Consider the following 19,239-nt stretch of genomic DNA (forward strand, 5'->3'; position numbering starts at 1 on the left):
AGAGATACAAAAACAACTCTTAAGCTCTGAACTTCTTTTAATGGATTCAAAATATTATGTGTAAATTTTTCTCATGGCTCAAAGGCATTGTTAGAGCTTGAAGTGGAAGCTACCAGGGATGAAGAAAAAAATGTTTGATAGCTCATAACTCAAGATAAATTAGAGTTTAGAATCACCTTCTTTTTTTTTTTTTCCAACTGAGCCTGCACATATGGCCTATGCAGAAAATCTATCAAAACCAAATATGTGATCAATGCAAGGAAATTATGTTAAAATATACATTATGCAGTGCAGTATGCTATCAGAAAAGACCCTGAAAATCTGATTCTGTAAAGTTTGCTTTAAATACAAAATCATCTTTATATCTGAAAGTTATTTCTATCATAAGATTGCATTTTAATTCCCAAAATATAATCTTAAGGAAGCATCTCTTATGTAAGTATCTCTAATGTAAAGTGTTACCTCAGTCCCTGATCATCAGGAATGAACAATGGTGGCGGTCCCACCTTGGTAAGGCCTCCTCAACTCTCTGGTTGTGGGCTTCTACCTGAGTTCTGTCATCTTCTTTAAAGTTCCTAATCTTTCTTTAACTTAACACCAAATGGTGGTTCAAATGCCTTACACTGGCCTAATTTCTGGCTCCTTAGATTTACCAAAGTAAGTGTATGGAGGGCAGGATAGAATAGGAGCCAGAATTAATACAATATAAAAATCTTTGCTAACAGTGGTATCTTGTGATTTGCTTATATGTAACCTCCTTAGTTCTACACGAACCAAGAGGTAGCAAGCTTTGCCAAAAGGTATATTATTAGAGATCTGGCATTTTAGATGGAGATGCATTTATTTTAATTTCTTATTCATTGTGATTTAAGTCATCTTCTTCAAAGAGAAGGCACATAGGGAAGATTTTGTTACTAGCTGCACTTAGAACCCAAGTTATTTATTTGCCATGTCAAAATTTGGAAACTTGGGATCCCTGGGTGGTGCAGCGGTTTAGCGCCTGCCTTTGGCCCGGGGCACGGTCCTGGAGACCCGGGATCGAATCCCACGTCGGGCTCCCGGTGCATGGAGCCTGTTTCTTCCTCTGCCTGTGTCTCTGCCTCTCTCTCTCTCTGTGTGTGACTATCATAAATAAATAAAAATTTTTAAAAAAATTGGAAACTACTTTAGAATGTATATGTAGGTCTCTCTTTTGTTAACTAAATATCAGCCACAGATGTATACACAAGCATACACACACAAGTATACAAGTACACACACACACACACACACACACACGGGACGGGAAATTAAGAAGGAACCAAAAGGCTCCCTTAGAACTACGCAGTCAATAGGCACAATGTTCATGATGATGGCAGAAATGTGAACTCCTCTATTCCAAAACCTTGGCTGCGAGTACGTATCTGTACAAACCAACACTGCCCCACAGGTGTGGCAAAGCTGAAGAAAGGAAAGGTGGATTGGGTCCAGATGCTTTCCTGATGATGAAGTCTTTTCGATAATCTCTTAAGCTCCAACTGAAACCACCCTCATTCCATGGAGTGTACACAGGAAGCTGCGAACTAGGATGTCGACAAACGGAACAATCAGGTGTATGAAAGTTAATCTTTAAGCAAGCAATTCAATTCAAAATAATTACTCTCAAGGATTTCTTCCCACTAGGTAACCATGAGAGTGTGTTGGCAATGTTTGTGCTTTAAAGGAAAACGAAGCCATGTGTAATGTTAACCGCTATGACAATGCAACCCTCCCATCCTGTTCTAAGCATCATTTTCAGTGACACTGAGAATATGGTTCTAGGATCATTGAACTTCATGAACTGCCTAAGATGAATAAAAGAGATGGCAGGTGCTTTGTTCTATTTCAGAGAATCTCATAAATGATGAGCTAACATGTAAAATGTTTCCTATAGATCACCATGAAGATTATTCAGCTACGAAAAATTCAGACAAGCCAGTTAAGAAAAATTACATGGTATGCACTTACCATGATTACATTAAACTCAGTCGTCTGAACCAAGTTCACATTTGTATTTTCCTCACTTCCAAAGTTCTTCTAAAAATCCATCCCAAGGCATGCTCATTTCCCCTTTCTATTTTTTGTTCTGAATATGGATAGTTTTAAAAAAGTAAAAAATAAATGACCTTACCAAATGTCACTGAAGATAACAGAGAAGATTAACATGAGGAGATTTAATTATTTATATCACGATAAAAATGTGGTGGGCAATCCCCAAGATGGCTCCCAGTGATCTTTGCCTTCTAGTATTCACACCCTCATGTAATATCTTCCCTCTCCCTCCCAACTATGAGTTGAATGGGCCTTGCTTTTAATTAATAACACTAGACATAAATGATGGGATGTCACTTCTGAAATTAGGTCACAAATAATTGTGGTTTCCAAGTTTCTCACTCCCTCTGCTTGCTCACTTTGAGGAAAGCCAGCTGCCATGTTGTGAAGTATCCTATGCAAAAGCCCATATGAAAAGAGACTGAAGGAGATCTCTGACCAAAGGCCATGAAGGACCAAGACCTCAACCTCACAACCCATCGGAAATGGAATCCCATCATCACCACACAAGTGAATACAGAGGCAACTCTTCCCCCAGCTGACGGTTCAGTTAAGACTACACTCCTGGCTGCAGCCTCATGACAGGTACAAGGCCAGAGGCACCCCAGCTACGCTGTGCTGAGATTTCTGACCCACAGAAGCTCTGAGATGATAAATGTTTTTTGTTTCACGCTGCTAAATTTTGAAGTAATTTGTTCCACAGCAATAGACAACTAATATAAAAAGATGCCAGGCAGAGGGCTAGAAACTGACCCACATGAAAGATGGACTTTCAAAACATTTTCTTAAACAATTGATTATACACATAGAACAATGAAATTTGACCCCTACCTACCATCCCTAAAAATTAATTCCAAGTAAATTGATTATTTACCGGAGAAAGGTAACACTGAAAAAATTTTAGGTAATATGGGCAGAAAACCTTTCTAACCCACAAGGTAGAGGGACAGCTCTTAAATCACAAAAATACATGATGTTCTAAAGGTGCCAACGAGAGGTTAAAAGACAAGCCACGAACTGAGAGAAGACATGTGCTTCATATACAGCTGACTGTAGACTTTTATAACATAAAGAACTCTTCAAAATTAAAAAGGTATCAATTCAACAGAAGAAAATGGGCAACAGACTCACATGGACTCTTTACTGATGAAGAAATCTAAATAAATATATGAAAGGAATCTAACAAATGTATATGCATATGCTAACCTCATTTGTAATTAGAGAAACACAATGAGACACCAATTCACAGACACCAGGTTGCCAAAAGAAGCCATCCAATAGTTGAGATTAGCTGGACTGCTCTAAGGTTTGTGGTTGTGTCATGAGGCATTTATAGTGGCAATAGTTAACTGACATATAAGATGACCAAATATTTGGTCCTGCAATCCTTTTCAGTATCTTTCTCTCTCTTTCCAACACAAATACATTCATTCATTCACTCAACAGATATTTTCTAAGCATCTGCTATGCCATGCCAGGCAATGTCCTAGACATTAAAGACGAAAAAGTGAATGAAGCAAAATATCCCAGCACTTACGAATGGCGTTTCCACTTTAGTAATGGGAGACAAAGAAACACATAAATATTTGGTGTGTTTGACAGTGAGATTTTCCATGAAGAAAAATGGAGTATGGATGGGGGGCGGCACTTGGTTGTGGTGGGGATGGTGATGTTATAGAGAGCTAATCAGGAAGGATTCGCTGACAAGGAGGAATTTCAGCAGATACTTGAATGAAGGAAATGACAAATGTGCCACATGAGCATCTAAGAGAAGCATGTTCCAAGCAAAGGGACTGGCATGTGGACAGGCCAACCCTGAGGGAGTTTAGCTGGTGTGCTCACACTCAAGGAGCAGTATGGAGACCAATATGGGGCTAGACAGGTCAATGATGATGTCAGAGAGGCAATGGTGGCACAAAGATGCTAGGCCTTGAAGGCTTTCCACTGTAAGCATGAGGAAACTCAACATTTTTTAAAAAATGTTTTTATTATGTTAAGATATAGGTATATATAACATAATATTCACAGTTTTAATCATTCTCAAGTGCATAATTCATCAGCATGAACTATATTTGTCATGTTGTACAACCAGCACCACTGTTTCTAAAACTTTTTCATTACTCTACTCCAGAGACTCTGTAACCAATAAGAAGCAACTCCCCATCTCTACCTCTAACCCCAGATAACCTCTAATCTACTTTCTGCTTCTATAAAATTTGCCTATTTTAAGTCTTTCATATAAGTGGAATCATATATTTCTCCTTTTGTGCCTGGCTTATTTCACTTAGCATAATGTTTTCAAGGATCACTCATATGGTAGTTAGTATATATCAAAAATTCATTTCCTCTTATGGATGAGTCAAATTCCACTTTATGTATGTATCACATTTTGTGTATCCATTCATTTTCTGATTTACATTTGGGCTCTTTCCCCTTTATCATTATTGTGAATAATGCTGCTATGACAAAGAAGAATGCTGCTATGAATATTGGTGTATAAGTATTGGCTTGAGTGTCTGCTTTCAGTTTTTGGGTACATATGCTGGGTCATATGGAATCCTTGATGGTTTTAAACATAAGGGAGACACGATCTGATTTATATAGAGGGTAGAAACAGGGAGACCAATTAGGCAGATTGTGTTTATTTTCAGATAATATAGTACAACACAGAAGAGGAAATTACCTTCTACAAGAATATCTAAAAGAAAAAGATCTGTAGCAAATAACACTGTCCTGTAGCATAGATGTTCTGTGATTGTTCACAGGAACTGACCTCATCTGAAGGGATAATTGAAAAGAAACAGCCACTCAAAGTCAGTGAAAAAGGGGACTTAAATCATGAACATGAATATTTATTTTAGGCAACTAGACTTTACAAATGCTCTTGCTGGTGATATATGTACCTGAAAAAAACAATGATCAAATCCTCTTCTCGTGGTATATATGTGATTTGTGCAAAACATAACCTATGTGCATGGACACAATATCATTAGCATCTTGATTAACTAGGCCCAGATAAATCTTCACGGACGATCATCATGCCCCCAATTTCATACCACATATTCATTGATCACTTCCTATGTGCCAGGTAATGCTCTAAGTGCTTCCCATGCATTACCTCATTTGTCAAAATCACCCTGTCAAGTAGATTCTATTATCTCCAATTTATAAAAGAGGAAACATACCAAGAGAGGGTAAGTGATCAAAGATCATACAGTTAATAAGAAATAGAGCCAAGAGTCCAAATCCACATAGTATGACTCCAAAGCTCATATGCTAAAGAGATACTCTATCTTTCAAAATGGACATCTGCAAGAAAGAAGCCCTAGAGGCCAAGAGTTTCTGGAAGGAACATGCTAATCTTGATAAAGTACATCTACAATTCTTTGTGTGGTCCTTTGCTTTCTCTCTCAAGTGGTAGCAAATCTGAAGGGCACTGCACCCCATTTTTTTGGGTTGACTTCCTACCAGATAACTGTTGACTTGACACATGGCTTGAATATTTATGTTTCTCAGTAATTTTATAGAACTGCACTGGGGAGGCAGAGGGGCAGGAGAAAATTTATTTCTCCAAAACGCTTTCCATTTAAAACACTGCAAACTACATTAGAAAACAGAAATATCCATAGTCCTATTATTTGAGGCACATCTCAAAGTCAATATTCTTGAGTATGGCAGGAGAAACAGGCTGTCAGTTTTATCATTAGAGGGGAAAAGGGAAGAAAACTCAAATTTATAGTTAGAAGCATCCCAGCTCTAAAGTACTCATCCTTACAGTTTCCATGAAAAGAATTTAAATTTGCAAGATTATTATCAATTTAAAAAAGGGGCTTTTGCAATCTGCTTATCAAGATGTCAAATGACTTCAAAGAACAGGTTGTGTAGCTTGACTATGATTTTTTTCTTTTTTAGCTGTTGAAGAATATACTAATATCCTAAGTTGAAGTAATAGATTTATTCTTAACTTCTCTGCCTCTGGCAGAGAAACTATCCATTCCACCCTGCACGTCACTGAAAGCCAAGTTCATTCAACAAACTCAGGAGTACTGGGCCACCCTATCTGTCCTATTCACCAGCAGCCCCAAATCCTAGCACAGTATGTGACTCGTAATTGGTGCTCGATACATATTTGTTGCATATTCTGGTCAATGGATGTGGATCTGCCACTCTTGTGTTGAGGGAGGGTCATCAGCCTGGGTCCCTGAGGGACTGTGTGGTATGGACCATCCCTGATTCCACTTGGCCCACTACAGGATATGACATGTGTTATAGTGTGTACAGGAAATAGAACTTTGGTAGTGAAGCCCGAGATTTCAGACTTAATGTGTTATTGCCGCTAAGTCTAATGTATATCTCACACATTAGGTAGAAGTTCTATTTGATTTCCAAGTCCAGAGCTCTCACTCTTCGGAGTGGATGCCATTTCTCATGCCTCCCACCTGCTTACATCTGCTTACAGATGCCCAAGTAAGGCCAGATTTATTCCCATGCTTTCTGTCATTAGACTTGTGTTCCTTTCTCACTGAGAAAAATGTCTTTCTTCGCTTGCCTTACGAGGCCCTTTCCACCCTCCAAGGCCAGTTCTAACCCCAGCACACCCACGAAACCCTCTGCAGTGGAAACTGTCTGTGTAGTGTCTTCACACTGCTGGGTCTCCACACTGAAAATTCTGCCTTCCTTACAGTACAGATTCCAAAGAACATCTCCCATCCTCCTTTGTTGCTGGGTGCAGGCTTGAGGCAGACCCAGGTTCCACACTCAGAGGCCATGCAGTGAGACATGGATTGTGGATAAAGTCGTAAGGAAGCAGATGGGGCCGTCTCTGTGGTGTAGGGTGGGGCAGAGACAGCACGTTTTACCAGGAACTTCTACTTACCAGCCCTGCCAACAGTTCTGTGAACTGTACCCCTTGGTTAACCCTTTGCTGTTGAAACTAGATGAACACTTTTCTGTTGTCTACAAAGAACCCTGACCACACATCCCTTGATACCTCAAATCTTTAGAGGTTTCCTATCTTCCAATTTCTCATTGAGCACTTGCTCTATTACATATTTTGTTTCAAACGCACATATCTTCTCTTCCCAGCTAGAATTTCTTGTCCCGAGGGCAAGAACCACATCTCAGATTTCTGTGTCCCAAGCAGTGCTTAGCAAAGTGCTGTGTCCACTTTAGAAACTGATGGGATGACTGCATAATGCATCATCCAAACCAGGATATGGTGAAGAGTCAACAAAAAGGCACCATTATTAATTACATCAGGACAACGGATATAAAACAAGACTGTCTCAGGCAAACTGAAGCCTATGGCCATGCCTGACATTGATAACTGTTGATGGAGGAAAAGAGGAAAGACGTCTAAAGGAGGAGTCATGTTGTCAAAGTGAGAGCATGAAAGTGCAATTCAGGACACCAGAGTTCTCATCATCACAGGAGATAATCCTCTCTAGGAGTCTCCCTCCTCCCGGTTGGTAGGGATAAGAGATTGGGCTCGGATGACCTCTCATATTGGGTGTTGCTGAGACACCACTTTGGTTTCCATAAGCAAGCTTTTTCTATTTGGTGCTTTTATGATAAAGATTACCTTTTGTTTTCAATGGACTTATTTTAGACTTGGTAAAAATCACGCATAAAACTTTAACCCTGAGAGCAATCACATACCTATCTAAGACCCCCACCCCTCACCCTAATCCCCGCCTACAAGGGTCATCAAGAGAACAGCAGTATTACCAGAACACCCAGACTAAAATCTCCTCAGAGGCCAGGATCACATATGTTAATTCTATCTCCGACATTTGGCCCAGTGCCTAGATAACACTATAGTGGGTAAGTGCTGAAACACACCATAAGAAGCTGGGCATCACCCACATGACGTATGCATGAATAATCAAGTCTTAGGGGACCCAGTCTCCTAAGAAGACTTGCTTGCTCTGGAAGTATGCCCATGCCTCTGACCTCAAGTCTGCTCTGCCTTCTACTCCTTCCCGCAGTGTGGACAACGGGTCTAGAGGGAAGGACAGCACCTATTCCAGTCCTCCCTGATGCTGCTCTGTGAGTGCCCACAGCATTGTCCATGCATTCTAATTCCTGTGCTCTAGTTGCCCTGGTCTAGGCTAGAATACTGCACTGAGGAAATCCAGGTAAAAAGCCTCAACACCATGCTCATAGTAGAGGCTCAGTGGATGGGAGCTATTATTATTATGAAGGCACAATTAGTTCCTTGATGCATGTGATTCCCCTCAGCATGTCCCAGCGACAAGCCTCAGGAGGAGGAAAATTATTGTCAGTGGTTGCACAAGTAGCGATGCAAGTGGGATGAAAGCTAATTGTTGAGCATCAGGTGGCTCTCACGATACTTGGGATGGTACACGAGCAGGTACACAAAAGGTACCACGAACACACTAAGCATATTTTGAACTGACATAATCACACTAGTTTACCTGTAATGCCTGATAAAATATACAGCTCAGTAGCATGGAATAAGATCTATGTATCTAGATGGTGAAACCCAACTAGGTCCTGCCAGGTGGGCAAAAGAAACTAATTAGGCGCAGTATGAAAGAAAGAAATGGACTAAATGTTAAATGGATTATGGTTCTCATTGTGTGTGACACCAATTGAACACAGGGGCAATGAAGAAGTCAATTTTACATAGAGTTTAAAGAGAAAAAAAAAAGAAACTAAAAAAACTGCTTGGAGTTGGAGCCAATATCTCAGGAGTGGAAGGAAAATAGGAAGGAACACACCCTCATTTGCTTCTAACACGGTTAGCTGATCTGTTTGAAATTAGATCCACTTTCAACTGTTTTAACTTAATTATTAAGCCATTTCTTAACCTCATGAATGCAGTTTCCATGTGCTTTCAAATCTGGCCCTGAACTAATGGACCCTTTCACTTCAGTGGTTTTGGAAATGAATGTTAGATGGAGAGGAAAGCACTGTAACGGTGCTTTTGTAAGGGTCAAAGCTCTGAAAATATCGTATAGTTTGTACATAAAACTCAACACACCTGAATATCCTGCCGGCCCTTTGTCCGGTAATGAAGGCAAACCATGGCACCCTTTAAAACCTCTGCTTCCTTTCCACGTGCAGCCAGCTGTGTGGGTGCCGAGCTATCTAACTGCTCAAGTGAATCCATTGTTGGGATCAAAGTCTCAACACATGAGAAACAGGTGTAGCCAGGCACCCTAAGGGTAGCCTGCCCATCGCTTGTGAGAAACAGAATGGGAGGTCCAGCTCTCCATTCTAGAATATTGTCCTTTAAAAAGAAGCATAAAGAGAAAGAAACATCTGTTGGGAAGCATGGTCAATGGTATTAAATTGCTACTAAGTCTCTTTCTGCTAATTTGTTATTCTCCTTATGTGGAAGAGCCTCAAGTTTATCTGTTTACATCTGCCATTTTGTATGAAATCAATAGTTGATGATGACAACTTTTTTTTTTTAAAGATTTGTTTGAGAGATAGCGAGTGTGTGTGCTTGCACGGCATGCACAGTGGGGAGGGGTAGAAGGAGAGGGAATCTTAAGCACACTCCACGCTGAGCACAGAGGCTGGTGCTGGGCTCCATCTCATGACCCCAAGAATAAGACCTGAGCCGAAACCAAGAGGTGGATGCTCAACTGACTGTGCCACCCAGGAATCCCGATGACAACGTTTGAAATGACAAAAGGTTGGGCAATTTTTAACCCTTTCTGCTTCACTGCTTGGCATGTATCACAAATTAGTAATAATACTAAGAGTGGCCAACCTTTATTGACCATTAAGCCATTTTCATGTAATCCTATGAAGTAGGTACTATTGTTATTCATATTTACAGAGGAGAGAGCGGAGGTGGAGAGAGGCAGAGTAGTTTACCCAAGGTCATACATTTCTTTTAAGTGTGAAACAAAGATTCAGACCCATGTCATCAGAATCCAGAAGCAGTGTTAACTGCTCTACAATGTTACACAGTGAAAGTCAATGGAAGTCAAGTACCTTTTAAGAAAAAACTGAAGTTAAAAAAAGATTAAGAGCCAGGAAATCACTGATTTTTAGAACTATACTTCCTGAATCCCTTTATCAAAGATTAATATACCTATGATGCACCAGGCACTTTGTCCACAATAAGTAATTTAATCCTCTCTAAAGGATTAAATCCTCTTTAATTTAATCCTCCATTTTACAAATGAAAACTGTGATTCAAGGAAGTTGTCCAAGACCAGAGGAAAGTGTGATTCCAATTTGAACCCAAACATGAGAGACTCGAAATCTCAAGCTCTTTTCACAAAGCCACCCTACCTCTTCTTTCTTTAAAGCAACCCTTTTAGGGCACCTGGGTGGCTCAGTGGTTAAGCATCTGCCTTTGGCTCAGATCATGATCCTGGGGTCCTGGGATCAAGTCCTGCATCGGGTTCCCCACAGGGAGCCTCTTCTCCCTGTGCCTATGTCTCTGCCTCTCTGTGTCTCTCATGAATAAATAAATAAAATCCTAAAAAAAACCCAAAACCCAACAATAATAAGGTAACACTTTCCTACTAGGAATAAACTCAAAAAGAGAAATATTTTGGAAAACTCACTGCCTAATAAGTTTAGAATCAGGAGAGAATTTTCTTCTGATTCAGGCACAAAATAGCTCTGACTTAAATATCTATTGTAGAAATAGTAGGATTCAAGTGATTTGTTAGAACATGGCCCACAAAAGGAGAAAGAATATCAGAAGTAAAACTAGTTAGCTTTGATAAAGCAGTGGTAGTGTTCATATTCTACTGTCTTCCTAACACAGGCTGATAACTCCAATGCCACTTTTCACAAAACACATAGAAGATAGTTAATACTGCCCATTTTCTCATCATTTTCTCTCTCTCTCTGGATCCAGCATAGGCCCACACTGGTATATAGAAGAAAACTAATGTCCTGAAGTTATCAGTAAGACTCTTGCAACTCCAAAGGGAAAGGTCGTATATGCCTGGTCTGAAAAAAACCCAGGCCTGACCTCACACCTATTAGGATGGCCACTATCGAAAAACCAGAAAATACCAAGTGTTGGTGAAGATGTGGAGAAATGGGAAGGCTTGTGTACTGTTGCTGGGAATATGAAATGATATAGTTGCTGTGGAAAACATTTTTGGTGATTCCTAAAAATATGAAACTGCCATATGCTATAGTAATTCCACTTCTGGGTATATACTTAAGAGAAAGCAAGGTCTCAAAGAAGTATTTGTACAACCATATTCATACCAGCATTATTCACAATAGCCAAAAACGTGGAAGCAACCCCAGTATTCATTGACAGATAAATGGATAGATACAATGTGGTGGATACATAAAATGGAATATTGTTCAGCCTTCTAAAGGAAGGAAACTGTGACACATGGTACAGTGTAGATGAACCTTGAGGATCCTAGGCTGGGTGAAATTAAAAAAACACAGATACTGTATGATTGTTCCTCTATGAGGTATCCAGAGTAGTCAAATTCCCCGGAGACAGAAAAGACAACCGTGGTTGCTAAGGGCTGGGGGAGGGGTGAATGAAGAGTTGCTTAACCAGAAAAGAGTTTCAGCTTTACAGGATGAAAGATGTTACGGAGATTTGTCACACATTAATGTGAATGTATAGTACTTCTTACATTTCTGAACTGTACACTTCAAAATGGTTAAGATGGTAAGAATTATGTATATGTTACCACAATTCACAAACAAGAACACAGGCTTGAAAGTTGATAAGAATTGCATATAAATCCTGGCTTGCCTCTCCCACCTTCTGATTTTGTGACTTCAGTTCTTTACTGAGTTACTGATGCTCAGTTCCCTTATCTGTGAAAGAAGAATACTAACAGTATCTTCCTCAGAGGGTTATCAGTGAATGCATGTAAGATATTTGGCATAGCACTTGGCCTATAATAAGCATTCCATGGAAGTTGGCTTTGAGTCACAGCAGTAGGCATGGGATATTAGCCAATGACAGAATGGGTACTAAGAGAGGAAAAATCCCGTGACACCTCTTGAGAGGTCACATGAGGTGGCATTTGTTACCTTGGGGAATTTAATGGGGCCCAGGGCTTGGCTCACAACCTTGAAAGCTCAGAAACTGTCCTTCACCTACAGAAAAGACCATACAGAGAGGACAAAGGAGACCAGCATACAAAACCAGAATGCCGATTTATTAACAGCACACTTATAGCGGGCTGAATGAATCTATTTTCTTCCTGTAGGCAGATATGCATAGGAAGGCAAATTATAATCACAAGCCTGACTGGTAAGCATGGACTCAACAAAGGGAAGTAAGTGAATCCAATGTATGATGGTACTAGGCTAAGGTACATTCATTTCCAAATAGGGAGGGTCTTCAGAGTTCTTGAACTCCAATGGCCAAAGCATCCTCTCTTCTGGATGCAGGTGTTCATAACCACTGTTGGCTTCTGCAGTTTGTTGTGCTTCTATGGCTGACCACTCCTAACCTCTGACTGGCCTACTGGTTCTCTGTCCACCTTAATGCTGTGAGGTAATTCCGTCTATCTTTTCTTTGACCAAAAAGATGTTGGGTTTCATACAGGGTGATATTATTCAACTTAGATGCTAGAACAATATAGACGCTCATGTATTTTAATTTAAAAGCCTAACAAAAATCATTAAAAACATTCATTGAATTTTTATGTACTGCGAGGCAGTAACTGTCAAGATACACTGTCAAGTGAAAAATGGCAAAAGTGTCTACAATTTATCTAGGAAGGAGGTGACAAAAAATATGTACATGTATTTGTTTATATTGTTAAAGTAAACCATTGGGAGAATAAGCTGAACACAAAAACAAACAAAATTCTTTAAATAGGTAAGAAAAGAAACAGGGTAGAGAAGACAGAAGGTGAACTTCTCAGAACATACTTCTGTAGATTTGATTTTGTAAAATATTTTACATAATTCTGAAACAAAATTAAATTTTTAAAATTCCAAAAAATTGAAAACAAAGTGGAACAAATGCTAACAGAAGAGTCATGTGTTGGTATAGCTGTACAGAGAGGAATGATTTCAGCACATTCTGAAACCACTATTTACCTGTACATCCCTCGAAGGATATACCCAGGAACAAAAACAACTGCAAAACCACCACCACTACCATCACCACCACCACAACTAAACTCTGTATTCAGTAATCACACTGTTGGTGGTAGTGTTGATATGGTTATTGTTAGACAGTTATGTGAGTACTACAGGACAAAGCTTGTGAGTATTGATGTTGAGTGACTGGGAACTGAGATTTTCAGTGCGAAAGAAAGAAGTTATGGGTGTTAAAGGTGGGTGATGGGTATATGTGAGGGTATTATACTCTTCTCTCTACTTTTTTGTATTATGCTTGAAATATGCTGTAATATAACATTTCCGTAACAGAGTTGAAACAAAACAACTCATCGATCCCAATCTTTGATGACAGCTCTCAGGTTAATTTCTCATATTATCAAATGGTCATGAATTTGGTACAGGTGATATAGTACGCCCTGTTTCCCTGCAGGTTTCCTTTGAGTGAAACAACTGGATGGCATAGCAATTTTCTAAGGAAACTTCAACTGTATAATTTGATCATCATATTGAACAGGGTATGTTCAAATTTGGGCTCCATGAGGGGGCAAGGCAAAAACATCACGGCTCTTCAAAATCCTAAAAGTGTGCTTCTTCTCACAGTTCCTATGCCTCTGGCCCCTCTTGCTAAATACTTCCTCCCCACACGTATGCAACTTCTGCACGTTCCTGCAATCGTTTTTACAGCCCACTTATGAAGAATTATGAATACATAGATGAGATGGTCTCCACCATCCAAGGGGATGCTTGTCTCATGCTACTTTCTGAAGTTGGAGGAGTGAAAATTTGGCATTATAACACTATTAAAAACTGTTTTTTATAAATAGCAAACATTCTCACTTGAGAATCATTTTCTTAGAAGAGTGGTTTTCAAACTTCAGCATGCATCAGTATTACCCAGAAAACTTATTAAGAAAACAGGTTACTGCACCTTGCTCTCAGTGTTTCTGAATCAGGTCCAGTTTGAATCCCAAGAATTTGCCTTTTTAACAACTTCCTTGATTTGTTAACTTGGAGACTGGAGACTACATTTGAGAATTATTATCTGAGAACATATATGAAAATCTGTGTCCCTTGCTTCCTCCTAAGAACAAAGCCCCCTGATACTTTCCATATAAAAGCTCATAATCTCCCCCTTTCTTTGATTTATATTTATCCCTTTGAACTTGTGATGTCTTCTACTGTTTATTACATAACCGTTTTCTGAAATTAATTGTCCTTAAAATGACACTTACTCAGAAATGTTCCCTATTACCTTACAGGTGGCATTTTGTACCCTTTTCCCCTAAAAACAGACTAATTTTGGCTCTTTCCTCTTACTCCCTTCTTCCAATCCTCTATTCCTCCAACCAAACTGAAAAGAAGACAGGAATAACCATAAAAAGATGTTACTATGTGCTGTTTTCACTAGCATATAATTTCGTAGAAGATAGTAGCCTTCTGGCTTTATTATTGCTTTTCTTTTCCATCATGTTGTGGGCATTTACCTATTATTATCTGAAAATAACAAGGCCTGATGTCTATTAATATTTATAGAATTCAAAGTCCTGCTACAGGGTAGGCATTCAATCCATTTTTGTCAAATAAAATATTTCAATCACAGGATCTCAGAGACAACTGATGTTTGGGGAACCTAAGTGATATACACAAGGTCACAAAGTCTGTTACTGCAAATGCCAGAATGCTATAATCTGGATCTCATGATGCCCACCCAGCCTGTTGTACCACTTACCAGTTTTATCAGAATATGTCAACAGGGCCTAAAGTGAGACAAGATAACTCTAAAGTAGCATAGGGCTAAATACCTACAGAATAATCACAAAATTCTTAATGAGGGTAATGAATGCATTTATCATGGACAATAATTTTTTAACACCATATTTTGCTTTACATGCTCTGAACTTGTCAGATTTCTTTACAAAGTGTAGAGTGGAGGTCAATATTCTAGAAAAAAACTAAGGAAAAGCCTACCAAATGCAGAAACACATTCCGGTGGAATTGGTCCTCTAGCCCTGAACAGATTATCATAATACAGAAATCCACACCCTAGGCTTACTCCTGTACAGCGTGTACTGCATGATGATGGCTAAAACAATTAACAAAGCCACAACTGTTGGTACCAGGTCATCTTCAGGGTCTGCTCCTTCTAGATACAACTAGATTTAAGGGAAGGGAGAAACAACCACTTGGTAGCTGTTCACTATGTTCTAGGAACTACCAAACAGGCTCCTTTCAATTATCCTAGGAGATAGACATTATTATTTCCATGATAATTAAGAGTAAGTTAAGCTCTGGAGTTGCATGGCTAGAGTAAACGGACAAGTCCAGATGCAAACTCAGGTCTGTCTGCCCCCAGGTCACGCTTCTAGTATCTGAGATAGGATTACCTCTACCATCTACTTCTCCATTCTATAAAGATGGAAGCTGTTCTCTTCCTGTTTAATTTATTTTGGCTTCTATCATCAGCAAAAAGATTTTTAACCGCAGGATAAATTCATTGAAGAAGATTTTTCGACCCTGAGTGCAGCATATCTTTAAAAGCTGACAAGTAATGAAGTGTAAAGCTAGGCTCATTAACAATAGGAAGTCACAAACGGTGATGGAAGACTTGTCTGATTTTTCCCTTGATGCAAATATCTGAATTGATGACCCTAACCCTTTGGCCTCATGAGTGTGGTAAGACTCCTCCTAGAAACCCAGGAGGGCCAGAACACAAGTGACCCTTTCCTCATCTTACCTAGGATCTGGGACAGCCCAATGTGCAGGAAGGCTGGTGGCACAAGAGATGACAACACGTTTTCTAGGCTGAAGGAGGGAGGAATGGAGAGGGAAGAGGCTGCCCCCCAGAATTTAAATGGGGCTGTCCTTGTAGCAACAGTATTATTAAGGAATCAACAGAAGGGTATCGCTTCCCTTTGCTTATGGTAATGTTTCAAAACGCTATCCTTCTCCAATAGACCTACATGGAAGAAATTCAATCTGTGAAATAATAATTTGCACACTACTGCCATTTGCTCTGAAATCCTCTTCACTGCAGCAACTTAAAGCCAATCTTGTAATACATACTCTGTAGAAAAACAAACAGCAACAACAAAAAGCCAACCTCCTTTAAAAATCTCTAAAGTATCCGCTAACACATCAAAAGTCAAATCTCTAGTAACAGAATTTAAATTCTGAATTCTATTGTTCCTTCCTGGTCATTCATCCCAAACCTCAAGTTTTTTGTTTTTTTTTTTTAACGACAGCAAAACATTAATGATTATGCTTCTCAAGTATTAGGGTTCACTCCTGGTGGAGCAGGACGGCACACAGTTGGCAGGGTTTTGACAAAGGCTATCGGTCAGATGGCCATGTACGCAGATTCTTCACATGCACCTGTCGGGCTCGTGAGGGGTGTCACTCATGTTTGGACACCAGAGTCCATCACCACAGTAAGTGAGAGCATAGATAACAGGACCCTCTTTGTCACTCTGCTCAAAGTTTAATTAACATGCCCCTGCAATTTATTTTGAGCAGAAAGATAATACATATATTTAAACAATCGTGGAACGGTGCGGCAAGATAAATATCGCTTCTCTTTTTTCCGTATGTGAAGTCATTGCTGCATACTTTTTTTTTTTTTGGAGTGCTTAACAATTGTGTTGGAGAAAGGCCATCAAATGATGCTTAGAAATGTGATACACATTTTCATTTCACACTCCATCAGCTTTTACAACTGTAGCTCAATGAAATGTAAGAGAGAGGTTGGCAAACAGCCATATTTACACCAAGGTATAAAAGAAGGGTCAGGTTACTTTTTTAGAGGAAGAAAAAAAAATTGTTTAATTTTCACTCCACATGACTAAAGCAGAATATTCAATGAACGCCTTAGAGAAAGGCACCCAACCGCCCACACTGCCACGCTGTAGTAGTGCATGTTTAACTGTAGGTTTTTACTATATTATAAGCAGCTTTGTAGAGCAAGGGAATCTTCCTTTCCTTACCGCCCCCCTTCCACTTGGGATCTACTGACACAGAAACATACGAGATCAGATGATGTTCAGTGTTCAATCTTACACCTGAAAATAATGCCTTTTGCCCTCTGCTTCTAGCATTGAAGCAGGGACACCTTATTCCCTCTACAGGCAGAGAAGCAAACCTAAGGCATCAGCAAAAATGCATCTTTCTAATTCAGATTGCAATCTGTCAGAAGGGATTAAAGCCTCATGCATACATAAAAAGGGAACTATAAATGATAACAGAAGCACGGTCTGGAATCACTGTGCTTCCACAGCTGCTGTTTTAGCAGAAGGGTAGAGAAAAAAGCGTCTTTTACTCACCTCTGTTAAACCTGAGACTTCTCCCTTTGCTAATGGTTTGCTGATGGATGGCGTGTATACTTTGGCGTCTGATACTGGCTGCCCTTTCATAAAATGTTTGCCCGATTCGTAAATGTCCACTTCGATCATTTTCCCCATGAATGTGGGGTTCTTTGGCACTAAAACCTTTAAAAGATATTTTCAAAAGGCTTAATTTAAGAAAAATAATAAACTTTCGATTATAGAATTACTGCAAAGAAAGCAGAGGCTTCCTGGATACCTCATGCCCAGTTTCCCTAGTTATGAATATCCTACATGAGTATATGTTTGTCACAATTCATGAACCAATATGGAGCTATTTCTATTCACTGAAGTCCATCCTTTATTCAGATTTCTCCAGTTGTCCCTTAATATCTTTTCTTCTGTTTTGAGATCCTACCCCCCAGTCGGCTCTATCTTCCAGCTGCTCAAGGATCTGGAGATCTTGTAGGCTGGGAAGGCATTTCTGGGAGGAGCTACGGGCCTGGAGACAATGCTCTTTGATGGCGGGACGCCTGCTGTCCAGAGGCATGTGGCAGGCAGACCCGGGGGAAGCCCCCAGCCCTCAGCCAGTCACTTCTGGACAGGCCTTTGATATTCTGCTCTCGGCTGTCCCAGGCAATGAAGAAAACTGAGACAACTCTGATGAAAGCCTTATACTTTTAATACCTGCCAAGTCAGCTGTCAGAAGAACGAGGCCTGCTGGTTCGTGTGTATGTGAGCGCGTGTATGTGGGAGCGTGGGCATGTGACTCGGAGGGGGCAGAGGAAGAACATTTAAAAGCGGCCCTTTAGTCTCCCAAATTTGTTGTTTTGTAGCTAAATGACTCCTTTGCTCTGTCATGAAATGCATATGTTTGGTTTGTTGCCTCTACCTACACTTAGGATCAGCTGCTCTGAAGGCTGCTTTGGTGAGTTCACAGGAAACTGTCAGCAGCCTCTCACCACTGGAGATTTCTGGTAAAAGTACCTGTTTACATCGAGCAAATGCCTCCCTCCTTCAGAGGTGGCTTGGCACATAGTGTGTCTCCCCCACACTTCTGTTTTCCTGCTGCAGCTACTCGCCAGTCTTCAAGTCAAGATCCAAAATAAATACACTAATTCTAATCCAGTAATACTTTGATACCTAGATGAAATCTTCACTTCTGGAACTCATCTTATTTAGAAAAATCACGCCTCTGAAATCCTTGATATGCTTAGTTGTACAGACAAACACATCAGGGGAGCTAGCGTTCCACAGCCAATTTCTCTGGGAGGCAGAACTGGATCTTGGTCTTTCTGGGTTTGATTTTTTTTTTTTAAATGACCACTGCGTACACTGTCTCATCAAAGCATAGGAAAAAGGTCACCTGGGTAGTGAATTACTCCCAGCAAAGAGCTTTAGTATCAGAATATGAAAGCCCCTTTAAATCATTTTGTTTGTTTTTTGTTTTTTTAATAAAACAAGAAAATCTCTAGAAATCTCTAGAGTAAACTATCTCTGGGAGATGTGGTCCCATTCTGGGGAAATACAGCTCTGCTGCCTTGATCTGAATGAAGGGCTCAGTGTTTTTTCCCCCTCCAGTTTTAATAATTGGAAAAAGCCGGACTGCTTTAAATTGGAGGAAACAGCTAATGAGGCATGCCATCGCCTTTAAAATGCAGGGGAAAAAAGCTCCCTGCTGAGGCAAGAACCCAGATGGCAGAGAAACAGAGGGGGAAGAGGCCACGAAATACAATCAGGTTCCTCCCCAGGGCTGAGCAGGTTGGCCCAAAGAGGTTGGTTCTCTGGGGCCAAATAATGA

The 19,239-nt window shown here is 40.0% G+C and overlaps 1 protein-coding gene across 9 annotated transcripts in view; it reads right to left on the reverse strand.

The window, feature by feature from the left end:
• CDKAL1 (CDKAL1 threonylcarbamoyladenosine tRNA methylthiotransferase) overlaps positions 1-19,239 on the reverse strand; it is a 663,683-nt gene that overhangs the window by 38,999 nt on the left and 605,445 nt on the right. For all 9 annotated transcript variants that reach the window (XM_072813956.1, XM_072813952.1, XM_072813953.1 and 6 more), the window contains one exon: positions 17,439-17,603. In XM_072813956.1, coding sequence (XP_072670057.1) covers positions 17,439-17,603 — 165 coding nt within the window. The remainder of the gene's footprint in view (positions 1-17,438; positions 17,604-19,239) is intronic.

This window comes from Canis lupus, chromosome 37, assembly GCF_048164855.1.
Source record: "Canis lupus baileyi chromosome 37, mCanLup2.hap1, whole genome shotgun sequence".
Classification (NCBI taxonomy): domain Eukaryota; kingdom Metazoa; phylum Chordata; class Mammalia; order Carnivora; family Canidae; genus Canis; species Canis lupus.